Source organism: Tyto alba, unplaced genomic scaffold (assembly GCF_018691265.1).
Source record: "Tyto alba isolate M040663 unplaced genomic scaffold, T.alba_DEE_v4.0 Super-Scaffold_40, whole genome shotgun sequence".
NCBI lineage: Eukaryota > Metazoa > Chordata > Aves > Strigiformes > Tytonidae > Tyto > Tyto alba.
The window spans coordinates 5,108,819-5,132,026 of record NW_024881316.1 but is presented as its reverse complement, the minus strand read 5'-3'; the positions used below and the strand labels follow the sequence as shown (position 1 = coordinate 5,132,026).

The 23,208-nt window shown below is 35.4% G+C and overlaps 2 protein-coding genes across 2 annotated transcripts in view; both read right to left on the bottom strand.

The window, feature by feature from the left end:
• The window catches only part of LOC104357136 (activating signal cointegrator 1 complex subunit 3), a 209,731-nt gene extending 189,691 nt beyond the window's left edge, over positions 1-20,040 (bottom strand). The window contains exons 1-3 of the mRNA XM_042803433.1: positions 20,035-20,040; positions 18,658-18,858; positions 18,058-18,198 (exon numbers count right to left, since the gene is read on the bottom strand). Coding sequence (XP_042659367.1) covers positions 18,058-18,198; positions 18,658-18,858; positions 20,035-20,040 — 348 coding nt within the window. The remainder of the gene's footprint in view (positions 1-18,057; positions 18,199-18,657; positions 18,859-20,034) is intronic.
• A 183-nt stretch (positions 20,041-20,223) lies between these two features.
• Positions 20,224-23,208, bottom strand: part of LOC116959307 (activating signal cointegrator 1 complex subunit 3-like) — a 160,482-nt gene continuing 157,497 nt past the window's right edge. Inside the window, exon 15 of the mRNA XM_042803432.1 lies at positions 20,224-20,266. Within this exon, the coding sequence (XP_042659366.1) occupies positions 20,224-20,266 (43 nt within the window). The remainder of the gene's footprint in view (positions 20,267-23,208) is intronic.

Sequence of the window (23,208 nt, the reverse complement as noted above, 5' to 3'; positions counted from 1 at the left end):
CCTGAAGGAGATTTACCAGGAAGTTTAGGAAAGCTTCATGATCCAGGGGTCATAAAATCAAACTAAACCAGTATTTATCAATAGCAGAATATATGTATTACATCTGCTTTTGCATAAGGATTAGATTAACTCTCATATTATTTTGTAGCTTTAAGGTCAGTTTAGTGTACATAACTGCATTAATGTTGCACTCACACCAAGGTAAACATCCGCAAAACTTCAATTAATAAACACGTTTCAGATTTCAATTCTAAACAAATATATATAACATATATCCTAAAGAATATGTTCTAATTATTTTCTATATTAATAATTTAATATGCAACTAATATATAATCTGCTAATACTATATAATATATACTATTATACACTTTATGCTAATAAAAAATTTTATGTTAGTAATACTTTATACTAATGTTATATATACTCTAATTCTATTGTAAATTAGAGTATATTTCAATATAGTTATTGCATGAACAGTGATTAAGTATCAAATATTCTTTAAAAAAATTTTGTAATGGAGCATAGAAAAAGACGTGTTTTTAAATGCAGTCAAATTTAGCAAGAATATCTGCAATATTTGTAAATATTAATTTCAAATATGTAGTTTTTTTGTTCCACAAATAGTCACAATAAATGGTAAACAAACTAAAATATTCTGTAACATGCAAAATGATAACTTAGATGATATAAATTCTAAATTGCTCTAATGTTATTTTATAATTTACTTGCATTTTCAACTGACCAGAAGTAGTTAAATTTGAAAAAGAGCCAAAAGAGGCAAACATTCCCTGAGCAACCTGTCCTCAATTCTACTCAAATAAGCTATCTTTTTGCAGAAGAATGTTCACTCAGCAGGCACAGCTGTTATTCTACAATTTTTACATCTAAATCAAAGATAATTGGACTTCTGAGTACCTTTAAATTGTACTCTGGGAGAAGGGTCTAACTTAATGCATCATTTGCATTAACTATAAAAGACTGCTTTTTTATCCTGTAAAATTTACTCTGCTTAAAAAAGTATTTGGAAGTGCAAAACAGTTACTCGGTAATTTTATAGACACGTGGATTGCTCTTGCACACAACCTTTTTAGCTATAAAAGACCATTAAAACCAACAAAAGTAAATCATTCTTCAAAGTTCTTAATAGATAAAATATTAATGATAACAGACACTGTTGCAAATTACATTCCTACAAGTTTTACTGAAGATTACATCCCCAGTGACAAAAATAGCCTCAGAGACAAACCCCTATAATAATATTTTATTTGGTGTTTTTACTAAATTAATTATTACACGCAGATGAGCAGTTAGTTCATACCATGAAGTACTTCAATTTCAGATTCTTTGCTATTAATTTAACAACTTCAGTTGAGGCATTCTCATTGTACTTCAGAATTTAACATTCAGACAATGTATTTTAAGGATTTTTAGTCTTATCTTTACGTATGAAAATAGGAAAAACTACTGCTTATTAGCATTCCATCACTGGAAAAGAAAATCTGAAATTTTTTTGACAAAACGGCATCTTTAATTGTTATACAGGAACAGTGCAACAGGCAAAATGGTGTAAAATGGTTCCTCACTCATCTTTTACTGATACATGCAGTAAGTATCACATAGGCAGTTCCATCAAAATAGACTAATCTTGATTTTCACAGAATCACGGAATGGATAAGGTTGGGAGGCACCTTTGGAGATTTGCCAGTCCAACCCACCTAGAGGAGTCTGCTCAACACCATGTCTAGTCAGGTTTTGAGTATCTCTAAGGTGAAGACTACACAACTTCTCTAGACAAACTTCCAGTGTCTGACCATCCTCACAGGAAAAAAAAAAAAAAAAAATCTTATGTTCACTGAGAATTTCCTTTATTGCAGTTTGTGTCCATTGACTCTTGCCCTCTCACTGGACACTGCTGAGGTCTGGCACAGCATACTCACACACACTGGTCACATCTATCAGCCTTCTCATACCCAGGCTGAATGACCCCAGCTTGCTTTGCCTCACCTCCGGTGTCAGATATGCCTATCCCTTAAGCACCTTCATGGCTCTCTGCCAGACTTGCTCTAGTATGTCCCCGTTTCTCTCCCAACAGGGAGCCCAGAACTGGACCCAGCACCCCGACGTGTCTCACCAGGGCTGAGCAGAGGGGAAGGATCGCCTCCTTTGAACTGCTGGCAACACTCTCCTGAACGCAGCCCAGACTGAAGTGGACATGGATGGCTCATGTTCAATTTGTTTTCCACCAGAGCATCCATATCTTTTATGGGAAGCTGCTTTCCAGTTGATCGGCCCCCAGCCTGGACTGGTGCAGGCGATTACTCCACCACACCTGTGCAGGGCACGGCATTTAACCCTGGAACTTCACAAGATCTCTGTTGGCCCATTTCTCCAGCCTGTCAAGGTCCCTCTGAATGACCGTACAACCACCCGATCTGTTAACCACTCATCCCAGTTTTGTACCACCTGATAACTTGCTGAGGGTGCAATCTGTCCCATGACAGAGGATCACCATGACTTTTCAAAGGTAATCGAGAATGACCTCATGATGACTTTGACCAGCTCCCTCAGGACTTGTATTGAGTTGTATTATGCTCAGTTGGACTGCATGTTCTCTAACCTGACTTTCTTCCACCAAGTGTTAAGTTTTCCTTCTTTGGACTTTCCCATTTGTCGCAGGGGCCTGGGATTGCTGAAAGCCAGTCCGAACAACAAAGGCTGAAGCAAAGAAGGCATTAAGTACCTCAGTCTTTTACATGTCCTTTGTCATCAAGCCCACTGCCCATTTAGCAGTGGCTTTTCCCAGTCTTCCTTTTGCTATAAACCCATAGAAGTTTCATGTTGCCCTTCACATACACTCCTGGCCTTTGGCTAACCTAACCCTGTCCCTTCGTGCTCAAAGAGCAACTACAATCCTTCCAGGTCACCTGTTCCTGCACCCACCTCTTGATACTTCCTTTTTATGTTTGCTTTTCATCCTGCAGGCCTCCTGCCTTCCTGACTTGACTGACTTCCTGCTCATCAGGATAAACCACCCATGAGCTTGGAAGCATCAACTAGGAATAACAAGTTACAGGATGACTAAAGACTCCTGAAGTCATAAAGCCTGTTGAGTTTTCCATCTAGATTAAAAAATATGGAAGTAGCTTACTGAACTCATTAGTATCATATCCTCATTACGTGATTTAAAAAGAAGTGTGGAAATACTGCAGTAATATGCCATCTGATCAGTTTTCAACACCAGACCACTTTGTTTAATAATCCTACATATAAAACCCTGACACACAATGCTTTCTGAAGTGCATTAAGTGAAGACTCAAACTTCTGCATAAAAGATTAAAACTCAAGAATCATGCTGCATGATATAAGCGCATTAAGCTAACTGAACTTATTACAGCTATAATACTGGTTCTACAATATTTGCATATTAGCACACAACTGAATTAAGTCTTTGAAACTTTCTACTACACTAGGAACTCTCCTCTCTCCCCCCTGCCCCAATACAAAGGTTACCAAATCAGTGTAACATCTGTTTTAAGAGACATAGCAGTGAACACAACTTGGCAAGTATTCAGCTAAATAAGATGGACTGTCTGAAACACAGTAAAGCAAGATCAAATAGGTGGAAGGAGCAGCAAAGAAATCTTGTGCTTAGCCCTATGCCTTTGACATGGAGAAGTAACATTTTGTTTTGGATGCCATTGACTGAAGTATTTTCTTAAGTGGCAAAACCACTCTAAAACCAGCACAAACCAAAACTGGTGTCTGTGAAGACCTGCTGAATCTTATGTAAGGTAACCACTTACCACTGAGGTCTCCAAACACTACAGCTGACTAGCCAACACATGATAGTCTACACAAAGCTATCCAAATCTTTCTATGCTCAGAACCCACAAGACTGGTATATACTTATGTGTGTATATCTATCTATCTATCTATCTATCTATCTATCTATCTATCTATCTATCTATCTATCTATCTATCTATCTATCTATCTATCTATCTATCTATCTATCTATCTATCTATCTATCTATCTATCTATCTATATCTATATATCTATCTCCCGCCTGAGTGATGTAAAAGGAATAGAAGGCTCAGAGGCAGCTTCCCCATGGGAGCTTCAGCACCCTACGGCAGAAATGGGAGAGCAACCTGGCAGCTCCAACCAGGCTTGCTTCATCCCACAATCATGCATCTGTATTGCACAGCACCCTCTCTGGCAACGCCACTAGTATTCACAATGTAGTTTAAAAGATTACAAGTACTTTGCAACTCGCATGGGATTCATTAGCCACTGGATGACTGCATCATTGTAATAATACAACTAAAAATCCTTCATGTAAAGGTCAAGGCAGAATTTGATTCAGCCAGTCCCAGTCACGCGAAGTGAAGAAATAAGTGTGTTTTAAATTTTGTTTATTTAATCACAAACCTGGCAACAGGGAAAGAAAGATGCTGAAGCCTCAAAAAATAACTGAAGAACAGCAGTCCTCTCTCTTAACATGAATTAGATTGGTATGCTATTCTACTTTCATAAAAACGCTGGCATCACTAGTATCTGTTGTATTGAAGTAACAGATGCAATAATCTAAGAACCATCTTTTAAAAATTAAACGTGTTTATTAATTTGTTTTTTTTTAATCCAAATGCAATAATTTCGACTTTTTACTTCACATTCACTTCTGCAATATTCTACCACAATGAACTGAGATGAATCATCGATAAACAATGAATTTTCACCTCTATAAAAACATACACAGTGAACAAATTTTAATGTCATTAACCACACACATTTTCAGTGTAATTTGATTTTAAATAGCAAATGGGCAGAATATTCCCAAGAAACATCTTTTATACACATTAAAAAATGATTTAAAAAAATTTTTAGCAAGCACTTTAAAAAAATATTTTGAATGATGTATTTTCAGTTAATTTCATAACAAGAATAAGCAGCAAAATTGATTTAAGATATTCACTGTAAACTTATTAAGCCAGACCTTCCCATTTTCAATAAGTAACTTGTGTGTCTGAAATTTCCACTTGAAAATGTAAGAAATCTACTTGATTCACCTGCAGGTGACACTGTTGGTCTTAGCCATACAACCAAAGAGCAACAGCATTCCTCTAGATATATTCAGTTGCAGACTGGATCAATGGTGTATCCAAAACACAATTATTTTTCTTATATTTGTACACTAGTACTTTTAAAGTTCCAATGTAATATCAAACCCTGCAGAGACAGTGATTAATGCAAGTGCTTCAAGTACAGATATATTAAAACTGAATTTATTCTGTTAAAGCTTAAAGCAAATGAAAAAATGTGCACACTGGAGGGGAAAAAATAAAAAAAGAGCATATACTTATAGCAAGGGCTCTTCATCCAAATTGAATATTTGTATATTTTCTTATAAGTGCTGAAGTACAATACCAAGTTACATAAATTCATTTTTTTTTTAAAAAAAAAAGGGGTGGGAAAGATAAAAACACCAGAACTTTGGTTTCAAAACAGTTTAGAAAACTTGTAGGAAATGGAGCTAAGTCAGGCACGATCATAATTACTTCCAATGAAAGGAAACACACAACCAAGAATGCAATTGAAAAAAAAAACCCAAACTATATAATTTAACTACAGAACAGGTAGAACACATATTTTCCTGTTGGTCAAAATTACTGTACTTTTATCTAGCATCATTTCAACTAGATTTTACTGCTAAAACAAAATTAACTCCCCACTTCTAACCCAAACTAAATAGAGATTCTAGTTAGGAGAGTCATACCAAAGGATGTCAGTCAATTACACATTTTATCAGAGTATGTGGCATTTGATAATTAAACATAAAGGCTGTACTAAAATTCTACAGATTATGCAATACCAGCAAGTAAGCAGCCACATAGTATAATAAACCACCACAGCTGTCTATTTTAAAAATAAATTTCAAATAAAATGTAAATGAATGCCTTAGAGTAGCAATTTTAATTTCTGAAGAATGGAAGCCTGATTTTAGTAAAATCAGAATGGATTCTGTCATAAATCTAGAAATTAATTTAGGTCACAGGCAGCAACTCCAGTTCCTTATAAAGAACTACTGTTTTTTATTCAAACTGCTACTGTTTGATGATATTTAAGTATTTCTCCCCCCCCCCCTGGCAAAATCTTAGCTGTCATAGGCACATATATTAATGGAAGAGCAGTAAATCAGAAGGGCTTCCAACAATCCCACTAGGGTATTGGAAGACTGATGCCAAAAAAAGGAAGTACAATGTGAAGGCACAAATCGATAACATCAGCCTGAAAAGCAATGTAATTGTCCCAGCAACAAAAACAACAGAAAGAATGCAGACAACAATTCAACTAAGCAACAAGCTTATTAACTGAACCCACTGAAACGTTATCCAGAAATCTCTTATACAAGCAAAACTTCATTTGTCCCTTACTCATTTTCATCATCAGAAACAACCAGGAGTCCTAGAGGTAAAGCCACAGATCTTACTGCCTTTACTTCTAAGGGTTAAAAAATTCAGTCAAAGAATTAACATTATAGGCCCCAAGTTTCCTCTCTGCTGGTTAATGTATTTTTTTTCACCTGCTTTACTATTTCCCCAAGTTGGTGTAAGGAAGGAAGCAAGCTGTGGAAAAACCATATACTTCATAAAAACTGCACACATGGAAAAACTCCTTCCTTGTCTTTAAAGGGTCAAGAAATAGCACTACACTACAATGCTAACAAATTGAAAACGTGTTCCTGAGGTGAACTGGATGGGTGTAGTGATTACAGAAATGCACCCAACTTGGAAAGGAGAGGGTTCCAAGTATTTTCTCCAGTTTCAGATTCTAGTCAACTCAGGTTCACCTAATCCAGATTATGTCTTCATTTCCCCTATTTTTACTCTCTAATTCCCTATTTTGGATCCATGAAGAGGATACTCTTAGAAAAATGAGTAGCTTTTTGTCCTTTTGCTCATCCATCAAAATGTTTTCAGGATTCCACTTTCTCTTTCCAAAAGCCGAGGAGAATGAATTCAGCCCAGCTGAGGACCTGGGTGTTACTGGTCACCAGACTGCTATCAACTGGGAGTGTACACTGCTACTGGTGAAGAGACTGACAAGATCAGAACCTGAAAAAACAGTACTTCAAATCCTTAAACACAATACAGTAGGTATTTGCATGTGTACAAAGACACATCCCTTCTGATTTTATTTTTGTAGTCTTCCTTTCAGAACTAAACACTAATTAGAAATACACAAGATTTATAGAAAAAAAAGTTCAAGAAGTAAGACAGAAAAAGACATGTAACAGTCTGTGAAGTCCCATCAAGCTTCACTGCCTTAAAAGAGATCCTGGATCGTGTTTTTTTAAACATGATTTGCCCTAAAGATAGCATGGACAATGAAGCAGGGAGCAAGATTTTATTTTTCAGACTGTGAAGACTTCTGAAATGAAGGAAATCCTTTTGGAGATGACACTGTGAAATGGAGATAACTTTGAGATACAGAAATCCTACTGTATAAAGAGACTGTGGTCTTTCTTGACTCAGCCATATAGTTTAGCAACCGTTTCTGTTCTGAAGATTTTAGTATATTTCTTTCATTTGAAAGGTAAGGTTTTTACCTCATTTAAAGGAAGAAACACTCTCATTTTAAATAGTGCATAACTGAAAATTCTGAAGAAATACTTTTTCTTTCAAGGTTGTACTACTGAGAAATGCTCTGGAAGTTTTCTCAGAAAGACGGAGGCACGCCCCTTCCTCTTCCTTTTTTGTATTATATTTTGATGTCTTCTAGATACATTATACTCCCAGTCCAAATGCTGATCAAAAGAGGATATTCTGCTCCTGAAGCCATGTCTGTACATAGAATTCAGAATTACTTCTCATTCCAGGCATACTGGAAGAAGGAATATTAACCAGGTTCAACTCTTCTTTTGAAATTAACAACTTGGAAAAAGGAGGGCTTTTCTGTATCTGTGAGCTTTGTAATCTCTGGATCACTTCTGATGGCCATTTCATGACAGTTTATCTCTCATACCAAAAAAGTATCTGCAGATTTTACTGCATCCAATGCATCCTAATTTTCTCGAGCAAAGAACCACCCCACTCATGGAAGGAAACAGACTGGCATCTGAAGTCAGCAGTAATACAGGTGTTTTCAACAAGTGCAAGTTAAAAACAAGTGTCATGTAATTGGAGATGAGTGCCACTTACAGAAAACTAATATCAGAGTAAGTGCACACAGGACAAAATATACTGGAGAAGGAGAAAGAGATTAGACAGTGATAAAACACCAAGAGATAGGAAAATAAAATAGTACTGTGTTGCTTCAAAGGCACTTTAGATTGCATATTCTATGTAATTTTTCAGTAAGCACTTCATATAGTTTTCACAAAATGGTATTGTAACATGAATGGGGTAACAATTGAAAATGTGAATTTAAAAAAAAAAACTGTTCTCCTATGTTTAATTTCTGTTAAAATGCAATACAATACTATAGTCTGAGAGTTGCTATTAAGGAAGAAGAGCTGTTACTATTCTGAATTAAAAAAAAATCATACTTCTTGGTCATTTATTGAAACACTTTTGTGTGAGTATGGCGATGTGCATGGTAAGATGACATCCCTGCGCTCCAGAAAGGAAAGTGAGAAATAAAGTTCCTATAGATTCTGTTTGATAGATACCTTACTAATCAAGAAATTTTGAAGGCTACTTTCAACACAGTTAGAAACAGAAACATATTTGTGGAAAATAAAGCTTTAGGAGGAATAAGAAATGCAGTACTTTTCCATGTTTTAATTTCACAATGTAATGTAATTTCAGACATCATTATACATGCAACCAAAAGGCCAACCTACTTGCAATTAAGGGCATGCTTCAAAGCCTACAAAATCATGGAGTCTTTTAAATTCTTCTCTGGTTTGGGGGTAACTGAAACGTGAACTAGTAAATTATTTTTGCCTGTGCTGATCATATACATCTGTCAAATTCTTAGCCATGTATTTGTTTTACTACGTTTTTCATATACAGATTCAGTAGTCAGTTTCCAGTATGTTCACCTGTATTAAGCCAGGCTAGGAGGTCTTTTTAGCACATTAGTTAATAACATTTCATAGCAGCAATAGTTAGCAGTGTTTCTTTGTAACTGCTCCCTGAAAGACCACCTCTACAGAACTCATTAATTCCTAACAAAACCTATGAAATGGACAGAGAGAATGTCAACAAAAGAAGTGGTAAAAAATAAATTCACACCACGAAATCCTGCTTTTCAAGATTTTTCTATCATACAAAAATCCTTTTTATTAGAAGAACTGGACATTGAAAGTACTGCTTACATAGATTTATGGTATTTATCACGATTCAATCTACTTACATGGCTTCAGAGTTTGATAGGTCTGGCAGGCAAAAAGAAACCCTTTATGTCTAACATGGTGTAGTGGTAATTCTGTCATCATTAATTTTTTTGCCAATTCCTGAGTGCAGAAAACCCCCCATTTGATTTCAAATACTCTCTCATTCCCTTTTCCTAATGTAAAGATGTTCTAATTTCTGGTTTCACATAAACATGAAAGTGCATGCAATGGGTGGGTAATGTTTATTTAAAATTAGTATGTAAATGGGTAACTACTGTAAAGAATCACTATCTCATGTACTTAGTATATGTATAAGATAAATTACTCTATATGCATATTCAGTTTTTAACAATGGGCTTTGCATATGCATGAAATGGGAAGCACATATAGCAGAATATGATAGAATATAATGCACTAAAAATTAACAAAATTTATTTATTTCCATAGGGAAAGAAAAGTAGCGCAGGAGTCAAGTTCATTGTTTGCTTTTACCTAGAAGCATCTCTACACCTTATTAAAGAGCAGGAAATGAGAAATAGTGTATCAGAAAAAGAAAGCTGTAGATGAAACAGAAGGCATCTCAAGTTTATAGCCCTCTTTGCCTTCAAATAGTTTCAGACTTGATTAGTTTTATATTGCAGATAAGAACTTAAGAAAAAAGCATTATTCCATTTTATTAGTATCAGATTCCAATAGGGAATAAAGCCTTCATGACTTAATATCAGAGTCTATCAGCTGACAGAATCTATCAGAGTGATCATTCATATTACTCAAAGGTCCTGATGCCGTTTGCCATTCTCAGAACTGTTTGCCCTATTCAGCTCTGTGGTCTCTGCTTCACTTCTCACTTCTGCCTTGCCATCACAAGTACAATTAATCAGCTAATCTTCAAGATGTCAAACTACATTCAGTCCTTCAGGCTATTTCCTCTCCTCAAGAAAAGCATTCTGTTCAGTAATCAGACAAATGTATTTGCCAATGCAAATGCATCTTACACAAATGCTCTTTTCATTTGCAACACTGGTGTTTTCAAACACACTATCGGTACTGTTGCATTACTCGTGTTCTTCGACAAGAATCACCCTGTTGTTCCAAACTACTCTTATTTCCAGTATAAATAGCTAGCTAAAGTTAAAAAACCATCAACAAACTACGTAATAAAAAATGCAATAAGCTAACAAAACATTTCTCTTGGATTTAAAATACCAAAAGTAAAATTTCAGTGAAAGCAGTAACTGTATTTAAAAAAAAATCCAGAACAAAAAATAGCTGTGGTACGTTGACCTTGGCGGCTGCCAGATGCCCACCCAGACACTCTCTCACTTCAACTCCTCATCTGGAGAGGGGGAGAAAGATGGAAAAGCTCACGGGTTGAGATGAAGACTGGGAGGTCATTTACCAATTACTGTCACAGGCAAAACAGACTTACTTGGGGAAAACTGATGTATTGCAAATTTAGAGTACAATAGCGAGGAAACAAGGACAAAACCTAAAACCCCCTTACTCCTAGTTCCCCTTCTTCCCAGGCTCAACTTCATTGCTTTGCTCCCAACTATTCTACGTCCCGAGGGACGGGGGTTGCAACGAGTCCATAACCCTTTGTCTCTGCTGTTCCTCACGCTTTTCCCCGGCTCAAACGCGGGGTCCCTGCCACAAGACACTCCTTCACAACTGCCCCGACATGGGTCCTTCCCACAGGCCACAGCTTCCTTTGAGGCATGCACCACCCGCTGCGCTGGGGGGTCCTCCCAGGGCCGCGCTGGGAGCATCAGCTCCACCGAGGCCTCTTCCACGGGCTGCAGGGGAATCTCTGCTCCCGCGCCTGGAGCACCTCCCGCCCCTCCTTCTGCACTGACCTGGGTGTCTGCAGGGCTGCTTTACACACTTTTTTTCCTCAGTAATACCCTCTCTCTCTCTCAACTACTGCACAGCGGGTTTGCCCTTTCTTAAATACACCCTTGCAGAGGCACCACCAGCCAAGCCGAGGGGCTCAGCCGTGCCCTGCGTGGGCCTGGCGTGGGCCTGTTGGAGCTGGCTGGAACGGGCCCCGTCTGCACCTGCAGCCCCCCTGCCAACACCTGGCCACGGACATGCCAAAAACGAGCACAATGTGCTTCTAAGGTGATGAAAAGACACTCTGTGTAGTTATTTGTGGTTTGTTTTTTTTCCTTAATTGAGGTCTTGGAAATCATTCGCGTTTTTAAGCAGCTCAACGTGTTCACCAGTTAGCAAATGAAAGTGATATCACTTCTCAAATCTAAAGCTTTGAAGGATCGCTAAGATAGTTTATGAAGGAATGTTAAGATAGTTTATGAAGGAATGTTAAGATAGTTTTTATATAAACTGTGGGAAACATTAAGAATCAACTCTGAAAGCAACGTGGTTTTAGCTTACACAGGCTAATGAGCAGAGAACAAATATGACAGCTAGCTGCCCATTTTCTAACTGACAAGCCAAGTCAGGTTTAGCAAGACTTTCTTCACCACCATCCTCTTTTTTTTGTTTAAGTTGAGCTGTATGGATAAAAAGTCTCTTCCTGCCTCTGCATATTTCATTGACGCACAACACTACAGCAAACAAATTTAAGCTTTGAATTTGGCTTGGAATTTTTCAGAGTTGTGAAATTACAAAAGTTTATGAAGAAGGCAGTTTGTTGTTTGTTTGTTTGTTTTTTTTTTAAATGGGTGAATTCTGTTCTAGGTTTCCCACTTTCTATCTGTATTCAGGAGAAATGTTCAGAAGCACTTTAGGTTGAAAGCAGACTGAGGTCAGATACACAATTTGCTTCCAATATCTTTTCACTGATCAGACATGCAATTAATTTTTATCTAATCTGTGGCAGAAAAAATGACAGATCTATGAGGAGGCCTACAGAAACCTAAAAGTTTTAGAAATGTCTGTTTCTGTGAAGGCTGGCAGGCCCACGTTGACAGGCACAGCCTTGCAGTTCAGTAAATGCATAAATAAATATTTTTTTTTTGTGGGCCTTAAAGTATTTTAGTACTATGTAAACAGTCCAGAAAACCCAGTATTATATTTTAAATTAGTAACCCTGCTTTCTCTATAATCAGTATCTTGGTCAATAGAAACAGTAACAAAAAACAAAATATTTATCTTCTATTGAAAAAAATAAACCTATATTCCAAGAGAGTTACAAAAAAAAGTATTCAATAGTTCAGAAGTGGCAGAATCAGGACTATTCGCAAATAACAGTTTGATTCATTTTCCCATAATATTTATTTAAAAGACAATGAATTTCTTTCTCCTGCTCTCTGAATCCCTTTAACTCCAAGAATATGAGAAGGAAGGAACAGAGATATATAGAGGTTTATAGGTGGGGGGAAATTAGCCTGCTTCCAAAATTTGATCAGATTTGTTTTCAACTACTACATAAATTTAGCAACACAGAAAGCACTGATAATCTGGCCTTAACACCAAGACATATCTGTAGCGAGCAAGGCTCATGACAGTCTGTCAGTCTTCAAGGCGAAGCCAGAGACACAAGATCAATAAAAGAAGTCTGGCTTATATGTGCAGGTCTGAGGCACAAAATAAAGCAGAAACATGATAGAAAATTTATTTCAACTTTAAAATGTCAGTCTCACTTATATGTACTTGTTTGAATTAGGATGCTAGCTGTTGACAAGGATTGAAATGTAAAACATCCTATACAAAACTACTGAGGTACTAGTTTAAAGACAAGGAATATTCACAATAACTGAAGATGCAATAGAACAATACAATAACTTTAATTAAAAAAAGAAAATAAAATAATTTAACAAGATGATTTTTAAAAATTATTTTTAAAGTTTATACAGGTGGAAGAAATTTTGATAAATTTTCACTGTGGTATGCTAAGGATCTTAATATCGTTTCACGCTACGTATGTATAAAACGTTAAAAAGAAATTATCTCCTACATATTTTTTGATGCCCACTACCTTTAAAAGTTACTAATTGTTAAGGCCAGAAGCCATCATGCTACTCCATCAGCTTACAACACACTGTGCTCAGTGCAGGGCAGTGCCTTCAGACTGGTGATTACATTACAAATCTATACTGCTCCAATCCCAGTTGTATTCTCCAAAATTTCAAAAGATAACTATTATAACTATATTTGTTGGAAACACAAGGTCAACGATAGCTGATCTGCTAGCCCACAAGCTGATTTTGAAGTTGTGCTATACAATTTTCTAGGCTGTATAAAGCAAAGACTGAGTAACTATATATATGCACATTCAAAAAAGCCCGTAAGGACAATCACCCAAATAATCCATTGCCTTCAAACAAAATGCTTCATGTTATTTTGAATGCTACCCAGCAAAATACAAAATTTACTACTTATTCATATTTTCCATTTAAACATTAACATACCAAAATCAACTTACCAAATAATAGGTTATGGCTAAAGTATGCTTAATATCATCACTGTGGTTTAAGTGATGTCTAAGTATCAGAGTTTCCTAGATAACAGTATGTCAGAATGCAAACATGCTTAGGTAACAGTAGGTCAGAATACAAACATGCTTAGAATAGAGCCAATAAGAAAAATATCAACTGTAGGGAAATAAACTTCCTTAGACTGTTTTTTAATGAGGAAAGAAATTGAAAAGTTAATGTATCTTTAGACTATGAAAAAAGCTTCAATAATGTAAGACAAACTGTCTATAAGAACTAGTACAATACCTAGTGTTACTTATTTTGTAACAAGTTTATTTTCTTCTGTTCCTGGGTTCAGCGAAGCACTTATTCACCTACAAATTATTTGGTAGTGGACCCTGGATCTATTCTGTCTGAAACATTAAAGCAACATGCTAAATATTTACACTTACTCTTTTTCACAAAACCATGAAGGGAAATTGTGTCTTACAGTTTTAACACACAACCCGTATCTTTAACTTAAATAAGTAGTAGCTGTGGCTTTCACTGCCAAAGATGTGGGGAGCAGGTTAGAAGACTGATGAAGGTCAATAAAACACTTATTTTGATTTTTGTTTTTAAGGCAATTTAATTATTCATAAAATTGGAAATAACTTTTTGAAAAGCTTGGCTTCTGAAGTACACATTGGAACCATAGTACTGTTAATGAATACTCAAAGTATGGTATGGAATGGAATAACAGGGAAGTAAAATCACCTGATGTAGAATACCATAAAATTAGGGAGCAGCAAGAGACATGGATGCCTTCTGGATTAATATTAAATGACAGCATGGAAAGCACAAGGTTATGGCTGAAAAATTGTGCTACAGGTCTTTTTAATGGGCATATCTTTCAAAAACATTTAAAAGATTTCATTCCATCATAAAAGGAATAAAAATTTAAATTACTCATTACTTTTTTTTGGCTAGCATTTTCCTCTTCTAAAAATATTTGTAGAAGAAGTAATAAAGGCAGATCCCACTACATTAAGGGTGGATTCCTGAGAAGTGAGATTGTTAGCAATTTGTCAGATAAAGTAATATTTCCTCATCAGAATAAGCATAACAGATGCATGTAATGACTTAGAAAATACACATATTTAAACACACACAGGCAAAGTATGAAGGATGGAGCAGGCGGGATAGCAAGGAAGGAGAAAATTACCAGGATTGTCACTGAAGTGCTACTTTTAATACCTGACAATCACCTCATTTTTATACCTTTCATTGTGACTGATTCATCTGAGGATGAAAATGGTGAAAATGTAACTGCTCAGAAAAGAGGCAGAAGACAACTGTCACAGAAGATTTATATCAGGCCTTCAGATTCCTAGAAGCGCCTGAGATCTTCTGAAGCAGTGATCCCACCTTAAATGCGTGCATCTGCTTCAGTGGATGATCCTACTCCTGCCTTTTATCTCCCATACTATATGTACTGTCCCTGCGTATTTAAATTGTCGGCGTGCATCCACCTGCTATAACATTAATTCTTACAGGAAAAACTGCTTTACTGCTAAACACAGGCACTTCATCTATTACACTAGTGAAGGCTAGAAAGCAGAGTAATGCTTAGCAAAGCAACTTTGAAATTACAAATAAAGCAAAAACACATATCAGAGTACTCCTGGCTTAGAAATGTATACGTTAGAGAAGCTGACAAATAAAATTTTAAAGCAAGAATCAATTTAATATAGGGTAAAAACCAGTGAAAGAAACCCGCTTGGACAAGGTGGTTTCAGTGCACAGTTGATGAAAGAAAGCTCATGAGTTTTCATAGGAAACAATATATGCAAAGAGCAACGAGCAACACCCAGCCCAAGTGCGTGCCCTTTCCTCAGTTTATAGTACAGCTACACATTTTCTGTGCGCTCTGATATCAAAGCCCACTGCTGGGCTCTGGAGTCTGCCAGAACAGCAGCAGCAACTCCATCGGTAACTCTCAGATTGGTGTTTTCTCTCCTCTGCACCTCCTACAGTTCTGATTAATCATAAGGAAAGACTGACTAGCTACAACAAACAAAATAAAAGAAAAAACTAGTATTTCACAGTCCCAGTATTTATGAACTGACTTAATATATGTCTTTTTAACTTTTCCAATGTTTTGAAGAGCAAAGAAGCAAACCTATTATTGATGCAAAAGCAAAACTGAAATTAATCAATGCTTTAATTACAGTTCATTTGAAAACCTAGGAAATAAATTTTGGGTCATGAATAACATAACGGTTTCCAAACTTTTCCTCTGCTGGAGACCATTTTTCTTCCACCTCCACTCCCCCACAAACTTTAGCAACTACAAATACACTACACTTCAGATCAGTGTTTCTGTCCATGAAGTACATAAGAAGCTAAAAATCCTCTGAAAATGAGTAAGTTTCAGATAAGAAAAATAAATTCAAAGCAATGAAATGAGTCCATGGCAGGAAAAAAAATTTACCTAGGTCCTGCCCTTGACCTCTATTCTTGATTTTTATACATAAATCTACTTTAGCCTCTTCCCCAAAAGAAAAAGAAGAATTGTGCTACTACTGGTATTTTGGACTGAAATAGAAGAGCATGATGAAGCATACAGTCTTTCTACACTTAAGTTACTATGTTGCTCTAAATTAATATTTTGCATATATTAATAATTTCCCATGACTAGAGTAGTAAAATTTGTAAACTATTTCCATTCACATCTTTTAATAATACCTGAAATTTCTGTGGAGATTTTTTTCTTTCCTTACTTCTTTACTGGATGTAAGCAGAGTTTTAGTAATGAGGTGAGATTTCATGAATTACATTGCAAACTACGAGAGCAAGAGAAAATAGCACTTTTCCATTCTATTTTCATTCTGTTCATCAAACTTTGTAGTTACATTCAGAGCAGGCTTTTCCACCATCACTTCAGTTTTGGCAGTGATTACACGTGCTCTCTCATTATTAAAACTCTAACCTACTCGATTACGTGTCCTAGCTGAAAAGTATTGTGAAGACAGGAAGAAATTTTAAATGATAATTTGGTGTATGTAAGTAATTTCAATTATTAAAAGTCCCTGTTGAAAAGTTTTTTATTTTGTAAAACCAAATTTTAGGCAGATGGTGTTACAAAGTAATTTTGATAAAGTACCAGTGATATTGCTTTTACTCATTGATACTGGTTTGTTATTTATTGGTTACCACAGCACTGTGACTGTAGGCATCAATACGTATGCATATATGTCTTCTAATAAAGAAGATTGTTATCCAGGACTTCATTATAGATTATTGCAGTGGTCCTCTTTATTATTATTTACATATAAATTTTTTTTTTCTTGTCATCTGAGGAGTCTTCTCTAGTCTTAGCATAAAAAATGTAAAATACAGCAAAGTTAGGACTGGGAAAATGTAACTCATATGAATCAATAATTACTATAAGTTACATTTATAAATGTTCATATTGCCAATACAACCAACTCTTATTCTGTCTCTTGGACCAGGCAGGAGGAGGAAGGGTAATTACATGGAATTTTATGTAAGAATAGATATAAAAGTGTATCAATATTTGGGAGAAAATGATATTTCACTGACACAAGTAGCATTTGCCTGAAATAAATGTGACAAGAAGTATCTGCTAAAACAGAAAAGTCTCCATCTACACAATACTATTTATGAGGCTAAAAAAGCAAATTTTATTCATTTCTGTGAACGTTCAAATGTTTAACCTAGCAATGTCATATACTCATTTGTTTTTAAAAAAGGAAAAGATCAGCCATTAACAGGAACCTACAGCTTTATTAACTTTTTTTTTAATAAGAAAGAAGCCAAGTATTATTTTGACATATTTGCAACAATGTTACGGCACTTCAAATTTATGTAGAATTTACCATTTACAGTCCAGACCTTCAACTTTTCAAAGATGGCTATTATCAAAGAATGCCAGATCCACAATTATGAATGTTAGGTTCTCGCAAACACATACACACAACAGCTGATTTATAATCCTGAAAGGGTAGGGGCACAACCCACTAAGGCTCTCAAGCTTGAAATCAGAGAAGATTTTATACAAAGGTTACGTGGAAGTGGGGCACCGCAGTAAGTCTAAATGAGAGAAACCGAAAAAGCTTAATGAGCCCATTGCTTAAGATATTTCAGATGTATTAGTGTTCTAATCACTTTGAATTGAAAGTCACGTTTTGGAACATAACCAGTGTAATTACAGACTCAGTAATAATCAGCTGCTTTACTAATACTTTTACAAGGTGTTTGAAGAAAAGACCAGCGTACTTATGAAGAAGTGTGAATAAACACACAGAACAGTATTTTAAAATACTAAGCATACCTGTGTTCGCAGAATTTCACCTTTTGACAGTTGCATATCACCAGTCAACTCTTTCACAGTAATGCCCAGTGGTTCCAGACGCTTGCTGAAGTAATTTGTCATTTCAGCTGCCAAAGCCTTCATAGGAGCAACATACACAATCTGCACCAAAAGGACATTCACTTGATAAATGAGCAAACCCCACAATGTTGTTTGTTTCATGGCAACCATTGCAAATCACAATTTATTGTGAAATATGATACCAGGCGCTTACAGTGAAAAATCTTAATAGTGATATATGAAAAGTAGTTATCTTTGTTGGATAAGTGTGCAGCTGTTTAAAGGACAATGGATTTTGTTTACACAGCCTCATCACTTTGAAAATTGGTTCTGCATCAAAGCCAAATGCATTTTCATAGCTTTTTACTCGCATAATAAGATTTTTAGAACATAAATAAGAATAGCTTTAACAATAATGAAGTAAATCAAAACTGGCCTTATCTTTGACTTGGAAAAGTGTAATACCCTTGAAAACTTCCTGGTTTCATATCCCATGTATAACATATAATGGGTTTTACCTTACAAGCTGAAAAGCTGTTACTTGGTTCATTAAACTCCTACCTTAAACTCATCCTTTTTGATAACACCGTGCTGGACATGCTGGCGAATTTCATGAAGGACTGTCAGCATGGCAATGTTAGTCTTCCCAGCTCCAGTGGGGGCACAGATTAGCATGTTCTCATTTGTGTTGTAGGCAGTTTCGAAAACTATAGACTGGATTCGGTTTAGTCTTTTCATGCCTTTGAAAGCAAGTTGTCCAATCTGTTAAAACAAACAACACGTATATTTTGGATCTATATATGTGTGTGAGTGTTTGTGTGTGTCTATAAATATATTAATCATAAGAAAAAGGACATCTGGTAAAAAAAAACTTAGGATACCTGTTTAAATATATTTGTTATTCCAAGGTTTTTATTCTGAGGCTACCACTCCCATCCAACCCTCAAACCCTAAATCCATAAGGAAAACAAAATATAGCAGGATAACATCTGTTAAAATTAATCAAAACCTTTAGCCACATGTTATTTCAGCATTTAATTTGTTTTTAATCGAGTGTGACCAAAACTAATACACAGTGAAATAACGACCTACTAATAAGTAAACATCAGGAAAACAGCAATAGTCAGATTAGATGAATATGCATCTTTAAATCTAAGACGACAAACTACAACTCTAATGGAAGAAGCAGCAGCAATACACAGGAACCTGCTGAAGAAACATAAGATTAAAAAAAAATATTTATGATTAATTTTGCACAATAAAGTTTAATTATGCAAACACGCACACACATTTTCACTAACAGCCTTCTCTTTCCTTCAGAGTTAATCTCCATCTTGCAGTTAATTTTCAGATCTTTCTTCAACAATGCTCCCAACAAACTGCAGCCTCCAAAAGTAACATAAAACTTGTATGTGTAGCCTCAAATAATCTTTGTGAAGGTTTTAAAAAATTAAATTATATAGTTAATACAGGCAATTATAGTTATTATAGTTTAATGCATGTTTAAGTCTTATAAAGTACAAATGATCAAGTAGAAAATACTTTTTTCCTCTTGGTTTCTCTGAAAAATTAGATTTTCACTAAGAAAGAACTGCTGTAGAAAGTTACAATTTCTGTATTTGAAGATTCTGAAACTTTTGCAACTGAGTAACAGACCCTTAAATATAAAATTAGTCTTCTAATAAACTTGCTTGTTCTTACTTTTCACAGACACTTAAAAGAGATTGCAGAACACAGAATTATTTCCTTTCTACAAATTTAATTACCTGCACTGCTTCTACTAATAATCATGAAAAGTATCTTACTGATATTTTTGATGATTATAATTTTTTTTTAATTGTAGGAAACCACAACAGTACAAATTCATATAAAGAACAGTCCTGAAAGCACCTTCTGAAGATCTCCATTCTATTATTCTGGGGGCTTCAGTTAATTTACAGTCATTTTCTGTGGTAATAGCCTCTCCAATACTAGTACATTCTTTCTAATTCTTTCCAATACTAAGCAAATTATTTGAGCAGGACTCAATTTATTACTAACCCAAGTAATGCCAGCTCAGGAATGAGGGCTTCTTTGGTTATTCAAATCAACTATTTTAATTAACTCTGCAACAAACAGCATTGAGTATTATTTTTCCTGAAGCTTCTTCGTAGTAACCTCATGTGAGAGCCTGAAATGCAAATTACAAATTTAGGGCAATACACCATTTTCACAATACATGACAATGCTCTACCCTTAAATGTAGAGGAATGGCATACCTAATGACTGGCTAACTGTAGTTTTATTCTAGAGGACTTTATGTATTGAAAAACAACATTCGTTGATATAAAAGCCAATGAAAATACTATGTAATCAATACACTATTTCCTTCTGAAAAATGTGCTTTTCAGTTTAGCAGTACCTTTGTCTTTGGAAAGCTTTCAGGTTGGAAACTTCTTGTGCAACACTGAAAAAACAAGTTCCATTCAAATAATGTATTGCATTTGTATTTGTAGGATTGACACGTCTCAAATATATATTCAAATATGTTCTAAACTGTTAAGTGTCTTTGGTGAAGAAAAAAATAAATGGATCTAGTGCAAGTACTTCCAGTGCTTTTCATCAAGTTTCTTCAATTTTTTAAGTGGCTGAATTTCAGGATTACAACAGTTTTCACTATTAATATTCTTTCACAGTTTATTCTGCATGCAAAAGTGCAGGGGGAAATCTTATTTGTTTTGCACCAAGTTTTGTATACCTAATGTTTACGTGGTGTATTGTCTTCAAAATTAATTTAATCTCCATGAATGAGATTATTAGAAAGTGTTAATGGGTTTCCTAGGGGTTCAATCAACCATTGTTATGGCCTCCTTAGTCATTTTAGGTTTCTAATTTGCCTATCGCTCCATTTTGAGATTTCTTGACAAGTCTTTGAAAATGGTCTATCTTCTCTTTTACCTTCCATTCTATCTAATTGGGTTTAGAAGCTATTACAAACACTGTAAAGTTCACACCGATAAACAATACTTACAGTGTTTATAACAAAAGATCGATGGACAGAAACTCACAAACACAACCGGTGATTACAGAATTGAACAAACAAAACACTACACTACACAATATATATATTATTTAAAGAAGCAGTTTTTAAACAAAAGCAGAAACATACTTGTCTAAATAAAGTCTGGTGTAAGCATATTCAGAAAAGACTAACAGGAATTTTTCACAGCCACACAGCTGAAAATGTTTGGCTTTACACATACAGGTTTTCTTATAGCTGTGTGATTGTTAATAACCTTAAATAAAGTATGTCTTTAAGTGTTTTCTTAAACTACTGCCCGTAGGAATATATTGCCCCAGTTTCTCCTCATCTTTAAATGGGCAGTGTAAGACATGCTAAATTTGGAAGAAATTAAATATACTATAGCCCCAAGACATGGAACTGTTATCAAAAATAAACAAATATTTAGATAAATAAAAATAATTTCCTATCTTTTTTCCTGTTGGAAAGTAGTAACACCATGGATTAAGGCTGACTTGGTAAGGCACCAGAGAAAGCTGTGTAACGCGTTAGAAAAATGAACCTCAGCTTGTTTTCTGGAAAGATGCTAAGCCTACTGAAACATGAATATTAAGAGTGGAATAAAGATTGATAAAAAATAAAACCTTAAAAGTCTGGTTAAGAACTAGAAGTATTTTTTTTTTAAAATAATGGTATTCTGACCAGAATCTAGACTTTCATTCAACACAGTAATCAATTTTCAAGCAACTCAAAAGAAAAATGCAGGCACTGACAAATCACAATCACAATACACAGTCAATGCGTAATGTTCTTTGACAGGTGACTCTGCAGGAACATCTTAAGTTTCTTAAGATATCTTAAGACTTCAAAACAACTTCCCATTTGATTCAAAGAATATTACAGGTTATCCTTCCCCAAAACTTCATTTTATTCCAAACAAGTGGAAATACATATGCATAATCCAAAACCAGTAGTTCTGCCCTTAAAAATCAGTAAGAAAAAAAATGGACAGCAGACAGAAATTCAACAGTGTGCACAGAAGTCCACAGTTTGACAAACGTACTAGAAGATTTGCTTTTTTAATTTGGCATTTGCACAGACTACCTAGTTTCAAAGCTGAAAACAATTTTCTTCCCTCTGGCATATGAACATCAGTCAAGAATTCCACAGACCAAAAGTTTTTCAGACAAACTAGTGAAATCCCTTCTTGCTTAAGGGACTGGTAGCCACTGGATGGCAGAATCTGTTTTTTATTGAAGGTGAATGAGATGCAACGTTCTTCAGCCTTCTACTCCACAACTGATTTATCCCTAGAATTCTACACAAACCAAACGAAGTTTAAGCAGAATACAGTCTGAGTGCCATTCTCAACAAACACAGTTTCATGCCTAAAATGGTGTCATTTTTACATAAGCATGAATCAATGTGAAAGACCACTGAGAAGCAACTCTTTGCACAAACCAGATGATATTCAAGGCATCTCTGATGTGAATGTATAAAACATTTATATTTACTTCAGTAAGCTTTCCAATTCTTTCCCAAGGAATTTACTAGTACAACTAACGCATTTACAAGTATATGAGATTACAGTTAATTAAGGTATTCTAAATTAGTCATTTCATTAAAAAGGTATTTGTGTGTTGGTACTCTAACAGCAATTTAAAAATAGGATAAAACTGTTAAAGCCATTAAAGTAATATTTATGAATGAGTCCATACAATTCAGTCTGCAGGCAAGCAACAGCTTAAACACAACTGCTTTAGCAACACGGTAGTAACAGCATCTGCTCTAAATAGCACAGGCCATCAGCACTTTAGACTGAGTTTTACTCATGCAATTCGTTAGCCAGACCTTGTAGTTCTCCAGAGTTTAATAAATATGAAGCAGAAGACACTTTTTTTCCCAAGGCACACCTGTGAAACCTGCTGTGGTCTATCTGTAGTCTATAGCACTCTCCCTCACCGAGAACAAAGGGTGCTAACTGCAAGTTCCATTAAAAGCTGAGATCTTTCACTCACTGTGTCACTTTATGCATTAACACTAGGTGACAGAAACAGCTTGTCAGATGCAATTAACCCCAGTATCACAAATTTTCACTTGGTGGCCCAATG